Source organism: Martes martes (assembly GCF_963455335.1).
Source record: "Martes martes genome assembly, chromosome: 4".
NCBI lineage: Eukaryota > Metazoa > Chordata > Mammalia > Carnivora > Mustelidae > Martes > Martes martes.
Window position 1 is genome coordinate 59,638,336 of NC_137891.1, and position 27,055 is coordinate 59,665,390.

The 27,055-nt window shown below is 46.6% G+C and overlaps 1 protein-coding gene across 1 annotated transcript; it reads left to right on the forward strand.

Moving 5' to 3' along the window:
- Window positions 1-2,341: 2,341 nt before the first annotated feature.
- On the forward strand, window positions 2,342-26,358 carry SBSPON (somatomedin B and thrombospondin type 1 domain containing). The gene is made up of 5 exons (XM_080801893.1): window positions 2,342-2,663; window positions 12,686-12,880; window positions 20,389-20,479; window positions 22,096-22,272; window positions 24,689-26,358. Exons 1-5 carry the CDS (start codon window positions 2,450-2,452, stop codon window positions 24,804-24,806), a joined length of 795 nt encoding a protein of 264 aa, XP_080658019.1. The 5' UTR covers window positions 2,342-2,449; the 3' UTR covers window positions 24,807-26,358.
- The last annotated feature ends 697 nt before the right edge of the window (window positions 26,359-27,055 follow it).

Genomic DNA, 27,055 nt, shown 5'->3' on the forward strand with positions numbered 1-27,055 from the left:
CACATGATCACGGGGATGACTCCTATTCTCCAAACATCTACAAGACCGGAAAACAAAGTGACAGATTGTTACGTTGGACTGCACCCAGTTTCCAGCAAGTGTGTGGACTCCATTGCTTTAGATGTCAGCGTCCCCTGACTTTGCCCCATCCTGCAGGAGCTGTTCCCTTTGCTTGGGCCTGCTAGGGGAGCCTTATCTTGATGTTTGCAAGACAGTGCAAGCTTTAACTTGAGACCATGAATTTTTTTTTTTTCAATGTTACTTATCAGAGACAAGCTCCCTTTTATGTTTGGCGTCAAAGTAGTAATCATTTATTTGTGGTTTTCATCTTCGACTTTTTCTTTTCACATTGTGCCTGCCTCTATATTGCACACGATTAAAACCAAGTTTATCTTTTGCTTGGTTTTAGGGTTAAATTATGGAGCGGGAGTGGGTGTGGGCATTAGGACACTAGCAGATATCAGTGCCCGTTTTGTGCTCAAATTACACATATTACCTTGTTTCTGTAGCTATCTCACAGCAATCTCAAAAGTTGTAGCGTTCTGTGTTGGAAGTGAGGACACTGAGGTGATTTGTCAGAAATCTTGGAATCAGAAACAGACCCAAACCTCCTGAGCACAGAACCCCAACTTTCTTTTTTGGTTTTTCATTTTGGTTTTGTCTAGGCATAAAGAAAAGGGCAGTGTGTGTGTGTGGGGGGGGGTATTTGACATTATATGTTTAATCCTTTTAAACTGGACATCATCTTTTTCCATTCCCTGTATCACTTCATTTCATGTTTTATTCCTGAAAATGAACTTAGTGGATCATTTCCTTTACATTTTTCTGGAACAACTCCAGATTCTTACGGCATTACGGAATCTGTCTCCAGCTAAAGGCATTCCATAAAGGAGACAGCCTTAGGGAAGAAGCGGGGGATAAATTACATGAATGAGTTAGTACAAAGCTGCTAATAAAACCTACAACGCAGGTAAAAGCAGAGGGTGTAATTTGCTGACAAAGTTATTCAGTACCAACTACCAAGAACTTAAAATACAAAACATTTTAAAACTATGTATTATTTATTTAAATTGCTAAACTAAGAGAGACTTAACTAAAGAGTAAAGCAAAAATGAAATTCCAACCCTGAGATTTATTTGTATGAATAATCACAAAGAATGAATTTCTTTTTGACTTTAGAGTGTGCTTTCCTTAAAGTTGATAAGATACAGTTCTTATGATGTATGAAATCTTTTTCACTTCACAACTTCTTATTTTTTATTGTCTTACTACTTCTATAGTGAAGAATTTTTTTAGTTTTTGTTACTTGTCTCTCTAAAGAGTAAAGGAAAGTCCTCTATAAGAGGTCTTTGCATGAGAAAGGGAAAAAAATTGTCTGTGAAATTCATTAGAAATCTTAGATTCACAGATACAGGAAACCTAAACCATAATAGTTTAAATGATTTAAGAACATAAAATAAAATGAAACTTCCAGGATAATTTTGGGTTAACAGAAAGAGTGAGGTGCAGAAAGTGTAATAAATCTGGAAAGAAAGGGGGAGGGAAATGTATGGGGAGTTAGATGAGCACTTTATTAAAACAGGAGTTATTGCTACAATATCATTAAGCAGGGTTTCTTTGGGGGGAAATCTGCTGTAATAGAAAGCAGAACACAAGTTAATTTTGTCATCCTTTCCTTGACATCCATCAGCTGCCCCTTCAGTGAAGCAAAGTGGCATTTCCTTGGGCCAGGAAAAAAAAAATCTCATCATAAAATACAGCAAAGAAAGGATGCTGCTTTGGTCTTATTTCCTTGCTTCTAAGGGGCTTCTGTGACCCGCGGGGACTGGGGTTCCGCAAGAAAATACAGCGTGAGTTGTCCCCGGCGAAGACAGGGTGACCCGCTCACACTGTGCGGCGGAGGCCGGTTTGTTGCGCATCAAGCGACATTTATTCGTCTCCAGGCTTGAGAGCAAAATGCCCACTCATGAACCTGAGCCCCAGCGTTAGGAAACAGAGGCTGGAGGAAGGAAATGTGGCCGTCCAGGCCGAGCCGCTGGCGGATCCGACGCTCCTGGGTCGCGGGGATCCCGGAGCACCTGCTGCTCGGCTCTCTCCCAGGGCGGTCTCCGTGGGCGAGGGGCGCAAGGCGGCGGGCGGGCTGGCAGCGGGCAAGGGGCTGGCGCCCCGAGCGCTGATCCGGGCGCCCCGGGGAGAGGCGCCCTGCCCACCTGGGAGGGGGCAGCCGCAGCACCCGCCCGCGCCCCGACCCGCGAGCCGCCAGGGCTGGGGAGGGGCGGCGCGGAGGGCGGGGGCCGGGCGCGGGGCAGGGCCGGGTCGGGCGCGGGGCAGGGCCGGGGCCGGGCTGCGCGTCGCCGGCCGCTCGGGCTGCTCGGATCCGCTGTTTTCCGAGGAGCTCACCACTCTCCCGAAGTTCTGCGCCGTGGCAGGCGCCGCCGGAGCGCTGGCCATGAGGGCCCTGTGGCTGGCGCTGTGCGCGCTGGCGCGGATGTGGCCGGGGACCCTGGCCGGCTGCGCCGAGGCGGGGCGTTGCTGCCCGGGCCGGGACGCCGCCTGCTTCGTGCGCGGCTGGAGGTTGGACAGGGTTTACGGGACGTGCTTCTGCGACCAAGCCTGCCGCCTCACAGGGGACTGCTGCTTCGACTACGCCAGGGCATGCCCAGGTGGGTGGCGGGGCCGAGGGTGGGGCGCAGGCCCTTCGCCAGCAGCCAAGGGACACAGGATCCCACACCAGGGACCGCAGCCCAGGCGCCAGGATCCCCCAACCCCTTCCATCCTGGCGTGTCCAGACGTCTATCCTGGCCTTCCTCTCACCCCTCCATCCAGGTACACCTCCCTCCTTTCTAGGGTCCGTCAGCTTCCTTCATCCAGGTGCTTTCAGCTCCCCGCATCCTGGAGTCCTCGAGACCCCTCCCTCCATCCAGGTACACTCAGCTTCCTCTATCTTAGGGTCCTCCATCCAGGGATCCCTCAGTCCTCTCTATCTTGACATAGCACCCCAAAGCACCTCTCCCCAAGAAAGCCTGAATGAAAAGGGCCAGAGTCATCCGTTCTCCTCGAAGTGTGTGCGGTTCAGGAACCTCCTACCTAGAAACATGGCATGTCCGCTTGTGGGGCACGTCCCTGGCCCAGGCTCCACCACATTCCTTCTGTTAACCTTCAGGGATCTTCCGGGCCTTATGAGGGGTGAAAAGAGAAGGGATGTGTAATTACCCCACTTGGGGTCCAGGGCTTGCCCTCGTAGGGTACTTACTTCTGCAGAACAAGTTCTTGGAGGATCACAGCGTCCTTCGTTTCTAGACTCCAGCATGTGGCACAGCCCCTTTCTCCTAGGAGGTGTTTGATATGCTCTTTGCATTCAATTTTATCTCTATAGCATGATAAAGGTTTTTATCTGGGGATTCCCATTATGTTTTAATCCTGCTGGCTTTCCTGTAGGGTCATTTTCTTTCTTTCTTCCTTCCTTTCTTTCTTTCTTTCTTTTTTAAAGATTTTATTTATTTATTTGACACTGAGAGAGAGAGAGAGTGAGAGAGAGAACACAAGCAGGGGGAGTGGGAGAGGGAGAAGTAGGTTTCCTGCTGAGCAGGGAGCCTGATGTGTGGGGCATGATCCCAGGACTCTGGGATCATGACCCGAGCTGAAGGCAAATGCTTAAAGTCTGAGCCACCCAGGTGTCCCATGTCAGTCATTTTCATCTCTCAATTTCCCACAGTGTCACAGCCCCTGGCAAGGGCTCAATAGCTGTTGATTTAACTAAATGAAAAGAATGGTGAGTTTAGTCCTAAAGAACAAGGTTTACCTGAGAGAAGTCAGCTCCAGAAATAAGAGTAACCTTGCTCATCTCGTCACCCCAAATGCCTCGCATATGTCAGGGTTTGGCCTCAAGGATCCCCAGGTTGTGTTATCCTCTGCATCTTCTTGGGAAAATAACCTGCAGGTCTGTGTCATTAGTTGGTGAATCAGACGTCCTGTGGAGAGGAGCGGGCCTTCTGCCTCTGTGAAGCCAGAAGAGGCCACCTCCCCAGGCAAGGTAGCACCCAGACAGGCTCCCGAAAGAACACAATTGAAAAACATGAAGATATTTTTGATCCTGTTTGAAAGCTGATGATTAACCTACAAATATCGATCCTCTTTTTGATAAGCCTGTCTCCCTTTCCTGCTTCAAGGCCCGGGTATTTTACTACTCAAGTAAGGTGAAGAGTCACTTATTTAGGAAACAAACGGCCCTCAGGCCCAGTCCCTAGGCCCATCAGACGTAAACTCCTGTACTCCTGTAGACCAGATAATGTGCCCCGGCCTGTGGGAAGCCCAGGGCTACACAGAGGAGGAAGACACAGGCTCTGCTCCCTACAGGTCACAGTCAAGCAGGGGAGTACACCAGGGAACCACCTACAATATGCTTAGTGCCCAACTGAGGGCTCCTGGAGGCTAGGAAAGGAAAACTCAGAAGACCCAAGGGATTCAAGGAAGACTTCCCAGAGGAAGTAACGCTCAAGCCTGGTCCTGGAGAACAAGCAGGAAGTCTCCAGAAGGGGAAGAGAATTCTAGCAGGAAAGCACCATGTGGTTTCTCCACAGACCTGTGGGTGTCTGCCTTTGGTGCCAGTAAAGGGGCTCGGCCGGAGGCGGGACAGGCGGCAAACCCAGCCGGATACGGAGAGATTCAGGCACAGAAGAGGCTCGGGTAGGACAGCCCAGTGTCGTGAGAAGAACTGGCTTTCCAGGGAGGCCTTGCAGGGCTGTGAGGGGTGGCAGAATCCTCAAAGTCTTTATTTGGTCACAAAGAAATCCCGTCTTTTCAGTGCAGGCGGTAGAACTATTCCAATGAAAAGCCTATCATTTGGAGCGGGAATGCATTGGGTAAAGAGGAGCAGAGAAGAGAGGACCTTCCCATCCTGGGAGGGGCTCCCCAAGAAATCACAGCATCTTGGCGCCGGAGGAAGGAAGAGCTGCAAGCGGTGGGCATGGGAACCGAAACCAGAAAAAGAAAGGAGCCCCCAAAAGAATTTTGAAAGGAGCATATACAGCCTTCACTGCCCTTCCCCAGGGAGTTAGCGGAGGCCCTCGCTGGCCTGAGCAGAAGCAGCAGACACAGGACCGAAACGCTCCTCTGGGCCCGGAGTTTCTGGGGAGGGGAGGAGAAAATAGAGACAGCTGGAAGCTGGCCACTTGGAAGGCTGAGCCCGCTCGCTCTGCAGGGCTGAGGGTGAGAAGGGGCTCGGCGGAGTCAAGATGCTCCAACTCCTTAGCCCTGGAGAGGCGTCCTGGCCTCGCAGGAGCCTCATGCAGACGCGGGGGCGGGGCCGTCCCAGGGCCCGCCCATCAGCCATTAACGCGAATGGGCAGCACAGCGACGTCTGGGCCCACGGCGGCCCGGTTTGGGGCTGCCATCTGCCACATCTGTTGTGCATGGCTGTTACTGATTCCTAAAGATGTCAACATTCGGCACCTTGGGGACCGCCAGCCACGCCAAAGACAGAGAACCATTCTGTCCCTTAGGATCGCTTCCCTTTACCCAATGTTATGTTACCAGTCGATGCCGTCTGAAACCTTTTGGACTGAAATGACATTATATGGGAACCCAAAATGGAGCTGTGTCAGGAGCTGAGAATGCCTTATTTCTCTTCCTTCTGATTTTTTCTTCATTGTGAAGACTTTTTTTTTTTTTGGTGTAGCTAAGAGATGAAATACTGGAATTTCTTTTTCTGAAGAGGACTTTTTATCTTTTACTTCGTAAAAATAAAAACAAGTTATTGGATTTGTGGAATAACTGAATTGCCCAAAGTATCTGTTCTGAAACGAATCTCAGAAAAATCTCATTATGATGTTGGTATCAGTTTCAACAGCGATTATATACCTCTATCTCCAAACCCCACCCCCCCCCCCCCACAAAAAAAGGAATAGAAAATTCTCCATTAACTGTGCCTGACCAGGGATGGGGAGTGGTACAGGAGGAGACAGATCCAAGTTACCTGTTCTGAAAGAACTTCTCAGAAGGCGTCCTTATCAGGCTCAAGACGCCCCAGTCTCTACTTCATCACCTGGGCTCCTAGAGTCTGCATTCTAAGATCGTAGAAACAGCAGGTGGCACTAGATTTTTTGATGAGCAAATTCAGGAAAGAGTAATAATGAACCCAAGGGGAGCAGGGCAAACCTTGAGTAGCCTGTGTGAGCCAATCTTTTCTTCTGGATTTCCCAGGGAATCTAGGAAACTAACTTGCCCAAATCTGCTGACCGCATACCTGGAGGGAGAAAGGGCAAATGTACTGGAAAATATGGGCTCCAAAACTCACCGTCTATGTTGATTTAGAAAAGTTGAGGCTTTACTGGAACCACAGAGGTCGAGAGCAGCATGCGGCTTCCCCTGCCTTTGTCTCTGGAGGAGAAATGAGCGGGGCCTGGCGCCAGCATTCAGCATGACTTGACTTTGCAGGCTTGGGCTGCAGCCCTGGGCATCCAGTGGAGGAGGTTAACCCTTCCGCCACACTCATTCCGTGCCAGGCACCTCACAACTAGTCTTACTTAGGTCTCCCAACTCACTGCCATGGTCATCAGAGCACTGGGAGGTTGGGGAATCCGTCCCAAGTCATGTGGCTAACCAGTGATGGAGTGAGATTTGAACCCAGGAACTCTAACTCCAGAGCCTACATGCTTAAACATTATGTTTTCACCCTCAGAGGAATGAGGCTTTATGAGAAGCTGTGTACTTGGCAGGGCACGTCCCAGATCAATACCAGTAGAGTGAGTGAGCCTTCTCTCTCTTTTGGCTGATACTCCTCAAAGGCAAAAAAGTGTGTCCTGCACCTCCTTACGATCCCCAACGGCCATGGTGGTGTCACTGAATTATGTTTGTTTCAACAACCCGAGCAGTCATTCCACTGAGGGGATGTTATCTGTGGCTGCAGAGAGCTCCACCAGCTGGGTTCTAACCATTTGTGCCTTCGAATATGACCCTTGCCACCCTTGTCTGCAAAATATGTTTGTTGCAGAAAACTTGGAAAATACAGAAATGCAAGAAAGAAGAGAACAACTCACCTGGACACTGACTACTGAGTAAAAGCACAATTATCTTTTTGATTCATGTGCCCTTTTTCTCTGGGGTTGCCTGGTGTATAAATTTCTGTTTTTTTCTAATGAGGGAGACCTTTTTATTTCTCTCTCAGATTTCATGAACTTATCCGGTTAATATCTCAAAAGAAAAAAAAACAAAAAACACAGGGGCCTGTATTCTGCAAGAGGAAAAAATACTTGGTCATTTTATTGGAGCTTTCAGAGAGGGCGGCAAATAGGCACTTGGGCAATGAGGTCGCTTTTGACCTTCAGAGAAGATTTGACAAGATCTCTCAGAAAAGGGGATACATGAGGAAAGAGAAAAAGGCCCATGACATTTAAAATCGTGTTGCCATGAGGGGTGTGTGTGTGTGTGTGTGTGTGTGTGAGAGAGAATTATTTTTCTTCCACAGAATTTCAAGAATCAAATCTATGCGTAAATGCTAACACTGTGGGTAAAATGCAAGAATACTTTCATAGCAATGACTTAGGACTATTTGAACTTAACATGAGGGAGAAGGGTGCCTGGGTGGCTTAGTCGTTAAGCATCTGCTTTGGGCTTGGGACATGATCCCAGGGTCCTGGGATCAAGTCCCACGTCAGGCTCCCTGCTCAGCCGGAAGCCTGCTTCTCCCTCTCCCACTCCCACTCCCCCTGCTTGTGCACTCTCTCTCTCTTGCTGTGTCTCTCTCTGTCAAGTAAATAAATAAAATCTTAAAAACAAAAACAAAAACCATGAGAGGGAAAGCACTTGCTTGTGGGTGGCCTTAAACTTTGAGGTGGCAAAGAGCCAAGCAGGCAGGGCCAGATCTGTGATTAGCCAAGTAGAGAGTGCATGAACATGAGAGCAAGGTTTTATGTTAAGAAGAAAGAGCCCAGGGGCGCCTGGGTGGCTCAGTGGGTTAAAGCCTCTGCCTTCGGCTCAGGTCATGATTCCAGGGTCCTGGGATCGAGCCCCGCATCGGGCTCTCTGCTCAGCAGGGAGCCTGCTTCCTCCTCTCTCTCTGCCTACTTGTGATCTCTGTCTCTGTCAAATAAATAAATAAAATCTTTAAAAAAAAAAAAAAAGAAGAAGAAAGAGCCCAAACTCTATGTATGAAAGGAAGGACTGACTGTCAGCTCAGTTTGTTACTCTGTGTGTGTGTGTGGAGCGGGGGGGTTTAGTTACCTTTTGGCACCTAAGACTGAGAGTAGTGTGTCTAGCTCTGGTTGCCCCTGCTCACAGAGGCTGCGAATGGACCTGGACAGGGCCCGCTGGTAATTCTGAGGCGGGGGGGGTGGGTGGGGGGGGGTGTCTAGAAAGATGGGTCCCTTAGCTGGAGTCGTCAGTCTGGAAGGTCCCTGCTGGAGAAGGAAGGGGACCTCCTGAGACATTAAGTCCCTGAGCTGCACGGCTAAGATAAACATAGATATTTTTTCCCCCCACCGTATTCTGAAATTCTTGAGTGAGGGAAATTTGGATCAAATAAGAGGAAGTACTGCTCCATGCCACTGATAATAAAATGAAAGGAGCTTGTTATTTTCAAGATGCGGTACTGCCAGGAGCTATAAATGGACTTAAAAGCATCTGAGAGATTTGTGGCTGCTGGGAGAAGCTGGGATCTATGTAACCTGAAGGCACAGAAAGCCATGGTCCTTCCCAGGACACTCCTTGGGGCCGCGGTTGCCGGGAGAGCCCAGACAGCTCTCGCCCAGGTTAAGAATTCCCATACTTTTGGCTCTGGGAGCTTCTGATTTTGCTCCTGTCTGTCCTTCAGCCGGCTTCCCTTTCCCACTCTGGAGCCTTAGTGCTTTGGCTTCTAACTAATGATACAAGCAAACCAGAATCTGTTTCAATGTAGAAAATTTGTTTTGGAAAGAGGAGGAATTTGTCCAATGACACTTCATTCATTCATTCATTCATTCAACAAATATTTATTGATTTATTGAGTTTTATTTTATTTCAAATTCAACAGCAATGCACTGAGTTTAAAAAGCCATTTATTATTATTATTATTATTATTATTACATTTTTAAAGCTTAGTGTAAAATCTTTTATGGTAATTGTACTTGGATATGATTGGCTATTCCTTTTTTTTTTTTTTAAGATTTTATTTATTTATTTGACAGAGAGAGAGAGATCACAAGTAGGCAGAGAGGCAGGCAGAGAGAGAGAGGAGGAAGCAAGCCCCCTGCCGAGCAGAGGGCCCAATGCAGGGCTTGATCCCAGGACCCTGAGATCATGACCTGAGCCGAAGACAGAGGCTCAACCCACTAAGCCACCCAGGCACCCCATGACTGGCTGTTCCTGTGAGGACATGTGAAAATGTGCTCTACTCTTGCTTTGGGCAGATTCCCTTCTGAAATATGACTTATTTCTCCTTGTTGGCCATTCTCCTTTTGGTTGTGGTAGGGATATATGATAACCAGAAAGTTGTTGAGGAAGGGGGACTAGCCAGAACTTCAGAAAGGATTTGATAATTCCTTGTCCTCTGCATCTATCCATTATCTCACGTCCTAGTGAGCAGAGAGCCAGACGTGCCCAGTGGGCCTAAAGCAGGAACTTAGGGATCCATGTCTATGTTCTCTTCTGTGTCTCTGTCTCTGTCTCTGCTCTTATTACACTTGTTGGGACCACCTCCCAAATAAATTACTTGCATTGAAATCCATATCTCAGGGGTGTCTGGGTGGCTCGGTCATTAAGCCTCTGCCTTTGGCTCAGGTCATGTTCCCAGGGTCTTGGATTGGAGCACCACATCAGGCTCCCTGCTCAGTAGGAAGCCTGCTTCTCCCTCTCCCACTCCCCTTGCTTGTGTTCCCTCTCTCACTGTGTCTCTCTCTGTCAATTAAATAAATTAAAATCTTTCAAAAAAAAGAAATAAATCCACATCCTAGAGTCTGCTTCTGGGAAACTCCACCTGAATATTACATTGAGTTTAAACAGGAAAAAAGAAAACCGTCATTCACCGAGCATCCTGGCATCCATTAAACCTAAGCTTCTTTTTTTTCTAAAAGGGGTGAGATGATGTCATTAAATCCTACCATTAGGACATTGGGAAGCTGTGACAAGCTTGGAGTCAGGAATGATCACGTTGCTCACTAGGTCTACTGGCCTCCAATAATAACTAGGGAAATGTGAAGATCGAGAAAGTCAGATTTTAAGAAAGAATATTTTGACACGCTGGCTATAGATGTGAATACTAATAGAATAATTCGAAGGAAATGTGTGTCATGCAGCTGTAATATATGACTTGAGATGATAAATTTGTCAGAAGTTCCTGTACTTACTTCCCCTGGCCTCTGCGGCCAAAGATCTCTTGTGATCTATGACGAATTGCACTGCAAACAATTAGAAGTTTGAAAGTTAATCATGAATTTAATCTTTTGTGCAGAATAGGAATAAGTACCTCAGATTTGCCTTCCAACTCAAAATATTTGTGGAATCCCCTTATATTTGTATAATTCTATGTGAACTTTTTTTCATTTTGTCTTATAATGAAGCCGTCAAGATGACGCTTAGGACCCAGAACTTTCTTGATTTTCTTTATGAGGCTGTTAAAATCATGGATTGAAAATAAGAAACATGGATGCCTGGGTGGCTCAGTCAGTTAAGTCACTGCCTTCGGCTCAGGTCATGATCCTAGGGTCCTGGGATCGAGTCCCACATCGGGCTCCTTGCTCATCGGGGAGCCTGCTTCTCTCTCTCTGCCTCTGTCTGCCACTCTGCCTGCTTGTGCTCTCTCTCTCTCTCTCTGACAAATAAATAAAAAAATAAAATCTTAAAAAAAAGAAGAAAAATATGAAACATAGCATTTTCCAAGGTCAAACGTTAACTGATAGGAAAAACAACTGATTCAGTGATTCCGTGATTTGAGGATGTTAATTGGGGGGCAAACCAGATAAAATAAATAAACATTGCACGTGAGACACAAATGTTGAAGAAATACCGGGAAACTGAATTCTGTCAGAAAACTGTCCCCAGTATGATCTTTTACCGTACGGATAGCATGTATTCAAACCAAGGCCATATTACTAAATTCTGAGTTAATGCCACGGCAAAACTGTATTTGAGAGTGGTGTCCAATGTTGACCTATGAAATAAGTGTCCCATTTTGTTTTTTTTAAAGCATATTATTAAGTGTTGTTCAAGGCCAACACATTAGGGCATGACTAACTAGGCTCAGGGATGAAGAGATTCGGGTGAGAGAGAGTTGTTGGAAGACTTAAGGACAGAATGCATGCTTCTCAGCCAGCTCCTAGCCCAGCGGGCAGTCTCTTTCAGTGCCTCTGGCTCTAGGGCCCAATTGGGATCGTGAAAAATGGAAGGGATCCACAAGAAATGACAAGAGCAGGAAGTGGCCTGTTACTGATTTTCTGATTGATGTGTGCATCGCAGGTACAGGTGACAAGTCTCAGGTGCCAAGTCTCTTGCTTCCTTCCCTACCTGACGTGGAATGCCTGTGAGTTTTTAGATGATTAATAAAAGCATGTTTTAAAACAGTCTGAGGTTTTTGCATTACTGACAGATGTTTATGTTGTGTGGGACCCTTTTCATGTCAGGGTGAGCTGCGCGCTGCCGAAGGATGGGTCTTCCAAAATCCATGAACCCCAAAGAGAGTGTGCTGAGAGGTCAAATGAGTTTTTAAGTACAAGCTATCAGAAGTCCAAGTCAAGACTTCAGAGAGGTTAGAGTGCTTTCTTGGTGAAGACTCCGTAAGCTTGAAAGTATGAGGATGGTAGAGGAAACGGATCACATTTTGAGGGAAAGGAATTATCTGGGCCTCTAGTGTGGAGGCACATCTTTTGTTTTCTTACTCTGGTTCTTATAAACAATCTCAAGTCCTGAAATAATTCCACTGAAAAACTCATTATAGTCCTTTTAAAAGGTTTGTTAGGACTTTGAATGGGAAAGTTAAAAATGCAACCACAGAGATTTTCCAGTCATGGCCAGAGAATTGCCAAATTCTTGCCCCGGACTCTGCCCCTTCATGCCTGACCGTTTGTACTCTTTGCCTCTGTGGGCTCTGGTTGCCTTCCTGCAAACTTCAGCTCTCCTGGTCTAGGGGGTCTAAGAGCCATGGAGGATGAGAATGGAGCACGGAAGGGAAGTCCCAAGTCTAGAGGTCCCTCAGTGTGGCCCTAACCAGGTCTGATGGAGGGACACCCTTGAGGATAAAAAGTGACTTGGGCATTTTCTTTTACATTTTTTTCCCCCTTGACGTTTTTCCACAATGAATACCCATTACTGTTAAAATAAAAATGTTCCGAGCAGGGCAGGATAAAGTTAAAATCAAGGAAATGAAAGAGCAAAGATCTTATCTAAGCCCACAGAGTATGAGGAAGTACCCAAAGGCGTCACTCTCTTCACTGGGCTGTGTCCCTGGCTGGCACCCACCTTCATGACCCCAGAAGAGCTGCCTGTCTGGCTCGGAGAGGGGCGGGTTCTCAGCTACCCCATCGGGGCAGAGCGGGGTGGGGGTGGGGGGGTCCCTGCCTACCAAGCCCTGCTGAGACTGTGCCCCCGCTCCGATGCAGGGCGCAGTCAAAGCGCGGCGTGCGTGGGCTAACCCCGACTGTTGATGTTGGCGGCAGCGGCCTGGCAGGCGGCTGGGTTTACCCAGGTGAGCGTCCCATCCCGCCGTGCTGTTTTTCAGCTCTCCCGTGCATCGTGGGGGAGTGGAGCCCCTGGAGCGGCTGCGCCGACCAGTGCAAGCCCGCGGCCCGCGTGCGGAGGCGCCCGGTGCAGCAGGAGCCCCGGAACGGCGGCGCGCCCTGCCCGCCCCTGGAGGAGAGAGCCGGCTGCCTGGACTACTCGACGCCCCAGGGCCAGGACTGCGGGCACGCCTTCGGTACGGAGGGTTTCACCGCGGCCGCCTTTGTTGTCTGTGTTGGTTTTCCATCTCTTCCTCCCCCTGAAAGGCCCTGTGCCGAGCCGGGAAAGTTCCGTGCGCGCGGCGGGGGAGTGGGATGGGCCGGTCCGCCCGGAGCGGACAGGAAGCTCAGGAAATGCTTGATAAAGGAGTGTCCGCGGCGTCAGGGCCTCCCTGCTCCAGCCCTCCGGGGTCGGGGCGTTCTTAACCCCGGGGTGGCCCCCGCTTCTGTGCTTGCGCTTGGTGGAAAGGGCGCGTGCATCGGGATGTTTAGCCAACTCAAGCTGGCGGCAAAGGACTGTAGGTAGGATGGCAGTATTTCACACCGGATAGTAAGTGTCCATAAGGTAACTATTCATCTTGCTCCTTTAATGCCTGTGTGGTCAGGAAGGCTCATCACAAACATGGGAAGGTAATAGAAAAATGATTAATTCCCAAACAGTGATAAATGATTTTCATAAAACACCTGCTCCTCCTCTCCACCTGACTGCATTGGGGCTGAGATCAGATCTGTGATTTGAAAAGATCATTCTGGTTGTGGAGTGGCCGGTGGAGGGGCCAGAATTACACCGATGAGTGAGTCCGAAGCTGTACAAAGCTCACAAAGAAATAAGCATCAAGGCCAACACCAAGGTGTTGATCTGCGTTGAACCTGATAGAGCAAAAACATTGACTTCTCTGGATAACAAAGGTCATATGTTTTTTATAGGAAACTGGAAATTCTTATGCCAACATGACACTAGTCAAGCCATTTTGCGTTTTTTGTTGTTGTTGTTCTATGCACAAATATTTATTGAGCATCTACTGGTTGCCAGGCACTGAGCTGGGTGCCAGGGTTACCTTGGTGACATAAGCTGATGGGAGCCTGCTGTGATGCAGATGGGGGGTGGATGGGGGAGAATGGGGAGGTTGATAATCGATGATCTTAGGAAATCAGTCCCAGAAAATTACCACTGCAATTTGGTGCAACTGGTCCTGAACAAGTGAGTTGTTTGGAGCTATGAGTGTGTGTAATAAGTTGATTTCCCCCAGTCTTGGGCGAGGAGGGGAGCCACAGGAGTGGAGAAGGGAAGGGTCCTCTCTAAGGAGAGACAGGTAGGGCTGAGAAGTGTAGAACTTTCCAGAGACTTGCATGGTGAACCAGGTAGTCAGGTAGAGAGGTTCGAGGAATTTGGGGGTTGATGTGGGAAAAACAGGACCATAAGAGGCAGTAATGCCCAATAAGCTTTTTTGGGTGGTGCTTGGATGGAGTTGCTTGAGAAAGAGAAGTCCAGAGGCTGTGGCCTGGGGACTACCATCCAGAGGTGGAGGAGAGGACTCTTCCAGGGCCTATGTGTCTAGGGGATGGCAACTAGGCAGCATAGTCGGAGTCTGGTCAGAGTTTCCAAGGCCAAGGGTGGTAGCACTTTGGGGTCTTACTGCTCCCAGACTTTTTAGCTCATCAATGGCCAGCAGTTGCCAGGTATAGTTTCACAGGGTAGGTAAAGCAGGCAGGGCCCAAATCGCTAAATATCTGCTTGTTTGGCAATTTTTAAAACAATTTGGGAGATGTCTTGGTGGCTCAGTTGCTGGTGGGGCTGACTCTTGGTTTCCACTCAGGTCCTGATCTCAGGGTCCTGCGATCAAGTCCCCCCATGGGGCTCTGTGCTCATGAGGGGGAAGGCGGGTGGTTTGCTTAGGACTCTCTCTCCCTCTGCCCCCGCCCCCATGCTCACTCAAGCACACAATCTCTCTCTCAAAATAAACAAACGAATCTTTTAAAAAAAGAGAAAAATTTGGATGCATAAAAATTTGAGTTTGCTGCCAGTGGGCTTTGGAGCGTCGTCCTCAGCTGGGAAATTGTTAGAAAGCCAAGTTCCTTAGGCCCCACCCAGACCCACAAGATCGGGATCGCTGGTGCTGGGTTTAGCGCTATGCTTGTATCCAGGCGTCCAGGGGATTCTGCTGCTCACCAAAGCCCCAGAACTGCTCTAGCCTGGGTATGGATGCACCGTCCTTCCCTCAGCCCCTGACTTATAGCTGGATCCCTCACATGCCACTTTCCCGAGGGCAGAAGCTCCCAAATGCAAAACAGGGCTTTAGTCAAGAAAACATGGAGTAAATCAGACTATCTTCTCTAAGGAACACCTTCTCAGAGGCTTTAATATGCTGATAAGCGTTTTCATTCTACAAGAGGGAGATAGGATATGGGATGCTTTCCCACCTTACTTGATTAAATGACCCCTTTTCCCAGGGGATCTCACCGAGTCACTAGTATTCTGTGGAAGACACCTGGGAAAACGATGGACAACAAAAGGGAAATGAGAGTAGGGACGTGGTGGATTGCCCTGAGCCCTGTCCCACCTGTGTCACCGCAATTCCCACACATTCATTGACATGGGTCATTCATTTAAGGTTCACTGAGCATCTTCAACAGCCAGCGCTTTGCTGGGTTCTGGAGATACAAACTCGAGTACCAAGCCTATCGGCTAATTCCAGCTCAGGGTGAGGAGCAAGTGGATTGGTGTGGAGGCACTGACAAGGGGCCCCCTCTTCCACTGGGGGCTCTCAGTCCGGCTGCGTGGTTACCGGTAACCACCTCCCCGCTCCACTAGACTTCTATTCCCCGAGCAGGAGACTTGGGTGCATGGCTGAGCAGTCCTTCGCAGCTGCGGGGTGGAGAGCTTTGACCGACATTATTGAGTCAGTGCTCATAGCCTATAGGACAGCGTATTCGCTTCCTATGGCTACTGTTGCAAATGACCCCAAACGTTGTAGCTGAAAACAACTCAAATTTATTATCTCAGGGTTCCGTAGGATAGAAGTGCAACCCAGGTATCCCTGGGCTAAAATCAGGGTGTTGACAGGGCTGCGTTGCTTTTGGGGATGGTCTGTGGGGAGAATCCAGCTCCTTGCCTTTTCCATCACCCAGAGAGGGTCACAGTTTCTCTCCTCACGGCCCCTCCTCTCTTTTCACATCCAGCTACATTGCATCTCGGCTTTCTTCTGTAGTAACACCTTCCTCTTCCTCTTCCTCTTTGAAGGATGTGATTATACTCAGCCCACCGAGAAAAGCCAGGACCGTCTCCCCATTTTAAGGCCAACCGAGTAGCAACCTTCATTCCATCTGCAACTTTAATTCTTCCTTATGAAATAACATATTCACAGGTCCTGGGGATTATGATGTGGAAATCTTTGAGGGGCCAGTATCCTGCTTACCTTGAAAAGGGGACTGCCTCATTATCCTTGAAACCAAGAGGACATTGGAGCTCAGGAAGGTGACAGCATTTGTTTTTGTTTTTGTTTTTGGTTTTTTTTTTTTTTAAATTTTATTTATTTATTTGACAGACAGAACACAAGTAGGCAGAGAGGCAGGCAAAGGGAAAGGGCGAAACAGGCTCACCGCTGAGCAGAGAGCCTGACGTGGGGCTCGATCCCAGGATCGTGGGATCATGACCTGAGCCAAAGGCAGCCGCTTAACCGACTGAGCCACCCAGGCACCCCAGGTGACAGCATTTGTAAAGGACTTCCAGAATCCAACCCTGGATCTCAGCCTCTAAATCGTGTGGGATTTTCCGTCTTGATATTGCTTTGTTGCTCTTGTTATCATTAGAGCTAAAATTGCAATTTCAGGTTCTGGTAACTAAGTAGAAATAGAAAGGCTCTGTGAGACCCGTGAATGAAACAGGATCACTGACGCTCTCTTATTAACGCTAAAGTAGCTATTGAATTTTTCGCATTTCCTTTAATGCAGATCTTAACTCTATGCTTACTGTAAAAACAAGTCCAAAAAGCTCTATTATTGTATTAGTTGTACATCCTGACTCTTCCTAAAAGGAGATCGATGTGTATTATAAGCTGTATGCTTCTGGGCTGCTGTTATTTGTCACATTTTCATTCTGTTCCCTTTTACACTGTATCTACAGAACAGTGGTTCTAAGCCTGCCTTGGTGACACCCCATTGTGCCAGAGGACTTTTTATGAAATTCCCTAAGCAAATTCAATTTACTTTCATGTTCAAAGTAAGTATGCACGGTGCCATGCTTTTAGAAGTGGAGTTGTTGTAAAACCGAACAATGCCAGGCTGATAGGATGCCAGGAAAGTTGGCAAATGGCCTCTTAACAAAGAATCTATTACATCTGGATATTGTTGCCAGGAAGGGGGAAGGCGGGGGAACTGGCTTTTATTGTGAGCTTTTGTCCCCGGGCACCCGACTATGTTCTTCCACACATAAGCAGCAGTGGGACTGAAGGCAAAAATAATTCTAAATTACTTACCACTCTTAAGTAATGGAAATTAAATTTGGGGGAGATATTAAAAAGTCACGCTGGCTCAGAGACCCCCAGGCAATCTGGCTGCTGGTCTAGTTTCTGAAGACTCGTTCAAGGAGGAAGTGCCTCCTCTCAGTAGAAATGTGCCACCGAGCCAAGCCAGAGCTCAAGGGGGCAGGACACAGAAGACACAAGGCCCAGGGTTACTGGCTGGCTTTTAAGATCGGTCCTACCTGCAGAGGCTTGGCACTGAACGTGGAGAGTAGATCGAAAAACCTGAAGCAGTCTTTTAAGTTGGCGTCCTTGCTTCATCATTTACTGTGAATTTCCCCTTCCTTTATTTAATTTTTTTTAAAGTTTTCCTTCCTTTAATGTCTTTGAGCCTCAGTTTTCCGAGAACATCTCACCAGGGCACTTCTTCACAAAGTTTTTGTGGGGACCAGTCAGACGATGAGAAGGTACTTTGTAAAGAAGCAGGCTGGAAACATACAAGGTGCTGTCCTAACAGGCATTCCTCTGTGCCCACCGTGAGCAGTCGCCCTACCCTGGGGGCCCCAGGCCTCCCCCTCTCCCAGGAGGGCCTGAAAGGACTCCTAGGTAGAGGCCTCATGATGTCCCTTTTATTCTTTCAAAGTTAGGTTATATTAGGGACACAGTAGGACCAGAAAGGGAAAATAAAACAGCATTTAAGCAATCCATAGGAAATATGCTGCGTGAAACAATGAAACATTGTGGTTCACTTTGCAAGAGTCTCCAGGCAGTGAGGAGCATGGTTTTAGAGGTAATGCCTAACACCGCTGTGTTTAGATGGGACCCTTGAATGTGTTCCTTAATCTCTCTGTGCCACAATTTCCTCATCTGTGGGATGGGGAAATAACAGGTCCTATCCCAGAGGGCTGTTGTAAGAATTAAATGCATTCACACGTGAAAGGTGCTCAGCATTATGCCTGGAAACTTAGAAGCGTATCATTGTTAGTTTTCATTATTATTATTACTATAGAACTTCTTCTAAGGATTTTATATCAGATATTACAGTCACATACTGCCCTTTCCCTCCTAACCTCATTTCCCCTCCCCGCCCCGAGCTATGTACTAAGTGCGTTGCCCTTGAACTTCTGTAATAATACATGCGGTACAAATAAGGAGATCAGATACATGTTTTGAACTAAAGAAACACATCCTGGAAATTTCATAGTTTGGCTGGTCCGACGCCACGTGGACTGAGCGGTAACTGTATTCTTCACGTACTGAATGAATTCCTAAATGTGTCAGAAGAACAGGAATGGAGACATAGATGTGGAAAAGCTAAAATCCCCTCGACGTTTGTGTTCCAGAGAATTAGAGCTAAGAGAAAACAGCGAGTTCCTAACATATATGTGCTCCCTCGTTCTTTCTGATTCTGTCCATGGGTTTGGGAGGTCCCAGAGCTATGGTCCCATTTAGAAGGAATGGCATGTTCTCTGGAAAACGATTAAACGTGTGAGTGCAGCAAGGAAGAGTCTCACAGCCTCGACTCTTACGTTGGATGTGAGTAGTTTTGACACGGAAGAGACTAAGCACCAAACCGTGTAGGACAAGAAGGATTCCTGCAACTCGCAGGAGTAGGTGGCTACCTGTTTTTCAGCCACTGGGGTCTTACATGCCCCGTCCTATCAAAAGGCCTCCCTGAGAAAATCTAAAAAAGAATTCGGGCTGCCATCTTGTGGCCGTAAGGAGCCAGTAAAGAGCCGGGTCAAATGAACGCGTAGGCTCGACCCATCTGCTTGGGGGTCCTCTGGGCACTTTGCTCACATGGATGATGGCGTGGGCAGCGCACAAGCCAACATCAGCTGGTTCCTACCCTTCCTGGGACGGTCCAGTTTCTGAAAAGAAAGGTAGGAAGGATTGCTGAGCCATCTCCGCCACAGGGCTCAGTGTGGGAACAGAAGTCTACAGGGAGTTAGGACCTGTGTGGCTTGGTAGCAATTCCATGACTTCATTGAGCCGCCATTCGTTGCCTACGAGCTTACTGCGTGCCAGCGTGTGAGGGCCACGGTGATGACCAGGGCAAAACCCTGCCTTCCTTGAGCTGACAGCAGACAGCACTGGGAGGTCATCTCCAGGTGCCATACTGTACCTAGCATCAGATGCCTCCCCACACCCCCACACTTAGCAGCAAAAAGGAAGGAGACACACAAACAAAGTCAGTGAAAGAAGAGAGCACAGATGGGGGATTCCTGGCTCCCTTTCTTCTGTCTGGTCTGGAGCTTTGGAGTTGGGACTGGGGCTGGGGACAGGGAGGAGAGGAGCAACCTGACTCCTTCCCCGAGGCTGAGGGTTGGCGTGGGGGGGATTCTGTGCTGGCCGGCACCAGGCAGTCACCCTGAGGCCACATGGCAGTCAGGGAAGCTTCCGGGCTGGGGTGTTGAGAACCTCGGAAGGGATGGTGGGGGGGACTCACACCACCTTCCTTGGTACTTCAGCTTTCTCCTTTTTACATTTCCTCTCTCTCTGGTGTTGTTTTTTTTTTTTTTTTTTCCCCTCCTTACATCCCCATTTCCCTCTCTTTTGTCTTCTCCCTCTGTCCTTTCTATTTTCTTTTCTTTTACTTTATTCTTTTACTTTATTCTTCCTGTTTTTCCCTTTTCCCTTCTATTTCTCTTCCTTTCATCTTTAAAAACCATCTCTCCCGAGGCATCTGGGTGGCTCAGTCATTAAGATTCTGCCTGTGGCTGGGGTCAAGGTCCCAGGGTCCTGGGATCGAGCCCTGCATCAGGCTCCCTGCTCAATGGCAGGCTTGCTTCTCCCTCTCCCACTCCCCCGCTTGTGTTCCCTCTCTCGCTGTCTCTCTCTGTCAAATAAATAAATACATTCTTTAAAAATGAAAAAGAAAAAAACCATCTCTCCCTTCCTCCATTCCCCCCCTTTTCCCCCGACTTACCCGCATCTTTCACTACTTCCTCTTGGTTTTTATTCCAGGCCCCCCATCCTCCCCTTTCACACAGTGTCAACTTATTACCAAGGGCAAGCTTACCTGTCAGAGGCCTGCAGTTCTCCCTGCCCATCGGCGTGCACACAAATCTTCTTCGAACTGGGTTCTGGGGACACGGTAACTTGGCCCCGTCCCATTCCTGGTGGTGTGCCGCGGCCCGTTGCACTTAGGGTTGGGGGGCTCGAGAGGATCGACACCAAGTTTGGGAAAGGTCACTGTGAGTACTTCAGGCAGCATATGTCCGACGCTCTTCTGTCTTTCCTAGTCCCTGCCTTTATAACTACCTCTGCGTTCAACAAGGAGAGAACAAGACAAGCCGCGTCTCCACGGTGGCCTACAGACACAGAGGACACTGGGTAATTTGGTGTTTTTGCTTTGTATGGTTTGGTTTGGTTTTTCCAACTTATGCTTTTCCAGGGGCGTGGCCAAGTCAGCCCACAAAGCTCGTCTTGGTGTGGTGGGGTTTCTTCTGTTACTTGTTCATTGACTTTGGGTAAAATGTGACTCTTTACCACAGAGCTGGGACCTACTTGTTTCTTCCCTGTTTTTGTGCGGCCACAAAGATTTGTCTCTGAGGGATCCCCTCAACAAGAAACCCACTATGTAAAAGGATGGTATCACTTTATCGGTTGTACTCAGGATGTTCCTCTTAGAGTCATTAGGAGAACATGGACTCTAGCACCACTTGTGTCTGGCTAATTTGAAAGTGGCCCACACGTCAGCTCTGAGGATTTCTGTCAGGACAGAAGGCACAGCCTGGGGGGGACCTCCATGCTTACGTGAAGTCCACTCTTCAGCTGTCAGCAGAGGGACCCCAGGCAGCTGCCTGTTCGGATCCCCCCACTGCCACACACTAGCCGTAAGACCTTGGATATGTTGTCCCACCTCAGTTTTTCTTCTTGAAAAATGAGAATATGAATGCCTAGCACATCGCATTGTAAGGAGAATTTAATGAGAAAATGATGAGGAGACATCTGGGTTAAGCTGTCTGGCTAAAGTTGATTGAAGCTTCGCCATAGAATTTCCTACCTCAGGACCTTAACTGGCCTACTGCTGTTAAAGCTCACGGAAGCAGACCCTCCAATGGCTTTCCCTCTAACCTGGGACAGCTCATAATTCTAGGGATAAGAAACTAGTCCACTGGAGCTTAATTAGAACCAAAAACACAACATGCAGGAGTTTTACTTCCTTGAAGAATTTTTAAATTATGTTGCTTTTTAGTACAAGACTCTGAAGTATTCACCCATGTCTGGATGCTCCCCCCAGGCCTTCAGAGTCTAGTCACTATGGTGCTAGAGATTTCCACAGTTCGGTGTAAGGTGACACTATCTTCAGTCACAGAAAAATGTCTCCAGCTTCCCATTTCCCTTTATCTCTGAGGCCCAGTAGAACTTTGATGTTTGGATTCAAGTTCCCCACTCATCATTAGCCCAGATCACGCAGGTGAGCGGGTTGGGGTGCGTGGGGCAGGCCCCTGGGAACATCTGTGATGCAGAATGTCTCGGGGGCCGAGCAGGGCACTGAGGACCAGCCCTCCAGGGGCTCACATGGTCTTAGACTCCAGACTCAAGCAAGTTCTTATTCTATTTCCATTTTTCTTTACCAGCAAAGTTATTAAGGGCTATTTTCCTACTGAAATGTGCTTTTTATACGTAATTTGGTTGTCAGATGAGGTAGGAAACAGGCTATCCCAATTTCTGCCAACTCACGTTGACCAGGTAGTTCCATCATGGATGGGAGAAGAGCCCCAAGCCTCATGGCAGTTGCCTGTCGGGCCTCGTCCATCATCGCAGTTTGGCAAATCAGAAACTCGACAGGGCGTCCTGTGAGGGTGGCCAGGCTGTGAAGATCCGTGCACCACCTCCTCCCGTCTGTCCAGTGTCCTTGGGGGTTGCGGGCTTCCTGAGACCTTTTACGGCGTTAGACTATCTCTCATTACAGCCCGTGCACGTGTCCTGTGTTTTTGCTCTAGATACTGTATGGAGTTCAAGACCGAGTCACTGACTCCTCACTGTGCTCTGGAAAACCGCCCCCTGACTCGATGGATGCAGTATCTCCGAGAGGGGTACACAGTGTGCGTCGATTGTCAGCCCCCAGCCATGAACTCTGTGAGCCTTCGCTGTTCTGGAGATGGTCTGGACTCAGATGGGTAAGGGGGAGACATCGGCTGAAGGATTTTCTTTTATTTTCCGTTGACACACATCTGTCCTCTCTTGAAAGCAGATCATGATGTAGCATATCAGGGCATGAGTCGGGAGTCAGAACACCAAGTAAGGAGAATCCTCTGTCTAGCAAGTCCTGAATCCAGGACCCAGTTTACACGATGGGACCCAGAGGCTCTATAGCAGAGATGACTGGGTAAATTTGGATGTTGGGGTTCATATCATGCTCCCAAATGACCATTGAAAACCTGATCACTCCAAAGCAGTGTTTTGAAAACTACTTGACTCTGAGCCTCTTGGGATGATGACTTAAAATATTCCAATTCCTCGGGCCCCTGGGTGGCTCAGTTGGTTAAGTGACAGCCTTCAGCTCAGGTCATGATCTCAGGGTCCTGGGATCAAGCCCCACATTGGGGATCCCTGCTTAGTGGGGGAATCTGCTTCTCCTTCTTCCTCTGCCCCTCCCCCCTGCTCATGCTCTTTCTCTCTCTCTCTCATAAATAAAAGATCTTTATACACAGACACACACACACACAGATTCCTGAGCCCCACTTGAGATGAAGTGAATCAGAATCTTTGGGTTGTTTTTTTTTTTTTTAAGATTTTATTTATTTGAGAGGGAGACAGAGATAGAGCATGGACAGGGAGGAGAGGGAGAAGCAGACTCCCCATTCAGCAAGGAGCCTGATGTGGGACTCCATCCCAGGACCCTGATATCATGACCACAGCCGAAGGCTGATGCTTAACTGACTGAGGCACACAGGTGCCCCTGGGGGTGGATTTTAAACCACCTTCTAGGTCAGGAGTTGGCAGATAGTAGATTCTTCCGCTTTGTGGGCTATATGGTCTCACTACTCAGCTCTGCCATCATAGCATGAAAGCAGCCACAGACACTGCGTGAACAGGTGAACTTGGCTTTTTTCTAACAATACTGTATCTGTGGACACTAGTATTTGAATTTCATGTAATTTTCATGTGTCATGACATATGCTTCCTTCGATTTTCTTTTCTTTTCTTTTTTTTTAAGATTTATTTATTTATTTATTTGACAGAGATCACAAGTAGGCAGAGAGGCAGGTAGAGAGAGAGAGGAGGAAGCAGGCTCCCTGCTGAGCAGAGAGCCTGATGTGGGGCTCGATCCCAGGACCCCGGCGCTCAATCCCAGGACCCTGGGATCATGACCTGAGCCGAAGGCAGAGGCCTCAACCCACTGAGCCACCCAGGCACCCCTGATTTTCTTTAAGAAACAAAAAACCATTCTTAACTCACAGACCACACAAAAACAAAGGGTGGGCTGGATTTGGCCCATGGGTTGTGGTTTGCTGACCCCTGCCCAGATGGTTCATTGCTACAGCAGTGTTTCAGAACCACTGTCCAATGGGGGGGGGGCATCCTAAAACCATGACTGAGATGGTGGTGGACTCAGCTTTGCAGGATCAGAAACCTACAGAAACCTAAAGATTGTCCAAAAGAATTGACCCTCAAAACTTTTTTTTACCCTGAAAAATCTGTTCCAATCCTGTATTCATTTATCAGTTAAATCTGGTAATAACACTCTTCCTAAGAGAGGACTTCATGCTTGTCAGCTATTAGACAAAGACCAATTTCAGTCACACATGGATGATGGCTGTAAGTATGTTAGGTGGAACTGGTAGAAATACAGATTAGGAAGTAAAATACCGACCTTTCCAGCTAGTTGTCATTCCCATAGTGTATTTTAATATTTAATAACTTGAGTTTACGTTTATTAGTCACTTGTGCCTAATAACCTTTGTCAGGAGTACACCACATGAACAGTAAAGTAGGTAAGACATTCATATCAAATAGAAACCAAATCTTTAGACTTAACATTTTTCTGAATCTCTCATCCATATTTTGTCTTTAAATGAATTTGTAATTGGATTTGTACTCAGAAAGCACCTTAAACCCTGACTGAGGTTCCAATAACTTTAAAAATAATAATTTCAACAATCTGCCTTTGCTCTTCCTGCTTCTCCCGTTTTTTCATTATGGAATCAAGGAGCTCAGGATTGTTAAGAGCTCATTTGGGCAGACCTCTCTAATTTGAATATACATGAAACAGGAAGTCATTTTCCTTTATGTAACACTTCATATATTCAGATCAAGTGGGAGAAATGAATACAGTAACCTCAAACTGCTCTCTCCACAAGAAGGTATCCTCAAGTAGAGACTAACTTGTAACTTGTTTTGATGGAGCCCCTAAGAAGGGAAACTCAGTTTGTGATCATTTTTTTTTCAGTTTCAATTTTCAGTGCACTTCAAAACTCCAGGTATGATCATTCTTTGAACAACAACAAAACACCTCAATTTATGATTCTGTAAACTAGAATTCTTTTTGGTTTGCTTTCAGCATAACTAACATTTTCCAAAATACTGTTTCAGAAATCAGACTCTCCATTGGCAAGCAATCGGCAATCCTCGATGTCAAGGAACCTGGAAAAAAGTTCGGCGAGTGGATCAGTGCTCTTGTCCAGCTGTTCACAGTTTTATTTTTATATAGATTGCGATGTAGATACTTCCGAATGTGTTTGTAAACATGCTAAACCTTACCATGTCATGATCAGTGCTTTATAAAACTTCAAAAACCATGTGGCCTAGGTCCCTGAACACATGTTATTGCCACGCTCTGAAGCAGAGAAAGAAAATGCATGGGCCAGTTCTCCAGATACCCAGTACCTTCGTTTTTACTACCTTGAGGACCCCCCCAAAGGTTCCTGTGGTTTTGTGTCCTTGGCCTTCTACAGAGTCCTCTCATTCGAAGGTCACCCACGTAATACAGAATGTACGTCTGTTTGCAATGAAATTACAACAATATGGTCCGTTTTCTGGCGAGTAGCTGTCATTTAAGGGCACCCATGTTTTGAATCTTGCACTCCTTCTTTCTGTTCTGTAATCTCTTAAAAATTTCTCGCTTTAAAAAATGTATACAGATATCTGTATACTCTCACACACACATTTCCCATATATTATTCCATAAATTGTGAAATAATAATTTCAAGAAAGCAGTCACAAATAATTTTCCACAGGACAACTTAAGATTTAGTAAGCGTTTTGTAATGAAAAACCAACAGCTATGTTAAAAATACTTTTTTGAAGAAGAAATTTCTTTGGTTAATTGACAAGACCAATCAGACGTTCATTCTAGGTCAATACAAATTCCTTAAATGCTATGATTTTCATGAAGAGAATTCTGGCAGCGATGAATGAAACAAAGCTTTCATTTTGAAAATGTTGCCATCATTAGCACCTAAGATTGTTTCCAAGGCTTACAACTTGAAGCTAAAATAATCTTTCAGATTTAAGTTTAAACTAAACTTTTTTTCTTACCTTTTTTTTTTCTTTTTACTTACTATTTTTTTTCTACAGCATACGTTTTCTTCTGTTTGGGTGGCAGGATGGAAGATGTGGATTTTATTACAAATGTGATGAACACACACACACATACAGAAGTATTCGTCCTCTATTTTATGATTGGAAAACCAGTGAGCCAGAGACAAAGTGGCTTAAGGATGGGTTACTCTGCGGGTCAGCCACAGAGCCCGCTCTCAGTTTCTCATCCAGGATTCAGCTTCAATGAAAAGTGCAACTATGAAAAGCCAAGCCCTTTTCAATTCTGAAACAGATTTTAAATTTAGGACATTTTCTCTGGAGAACTGCGGCTTAAAATTTAAACTCTTTCGGGTTCATTTGTATAAAGTATTATTCACTAACAAATGATTTACTAAAATACATATTTCTTGGTATTTCCATGTAATGACAAGAATGACAATAGCAAACTTAATAGGCCTGAAAAAGTCCCTAATATTTAATGCTGAGAGCAGCAGTATTTCTCATGATATATTCATTTAACTGTCAGAGTTGTTTTCATGGTAAATTCTTCAGAAATGAGTAATAAAAAATTTGAGTCTCCTCGAGGTTAGGACCTTAAACTCTAAGTTCAGTATTAACATTTTAAGACCATTTCTAACATTTGTAAAGCAAGATTTTTGAAGATAATTTTAATGTTACTTAAAACTTTTATAAGAATTAATAAACTCTCTGTTCACATTTTTAAGAGGTCTTTACTTGTTTGACTAGAAAATACGCATATTTTCTGGACTGGTCAAAATTTCACCAAAACCAAAATTTAAAAAGCCCCTCAGAATTGACAGGCATACATATGGAGACTTTCAGCCACAAAGCTACGCTGTATTTATGGTTCCAGGCTGTGTTATATCATGATTAACATATTTGAGTTGTATAAAATCATTTTCCACCTTATGTATTTAGTTTTTAGTGCTGGCCATTTATTACTTTCACAGTGAAGTACATTTTTGTTATTTCTATTCTTGAGAACAACTTCATAGGCTAGAAGACTTGGCAATTACTGTTTTTGAAAAGCTTGTTATTAGTTCTAGCAGAGTCCAAGGAAACAGTTCAGAACTGAAAATTGTAGTCCAAGTGATTAAGGAAGAACAAAAAGTTTTATTTTCAAGGTTAAAGATCAAAGTATTTAAGACCCCTTCAGTATTCTTTCTCATTGAGTACCAAAGGGCTGGGGTCCCAGCCACAGGCGCTCTACAGTGATACGTGGATGTTAGAATTACTTACTAGGTTGATCTTTCAAAAGTGTATGTGGTAAGTAATTTGAACAAGAATAAATATGCCCCCCAAATTATAATATATATGTATATGTGTTTAATAAAAATTATACACACACATATTTAATATATAATACACATATATGTATACCTATGTCTACATATATAC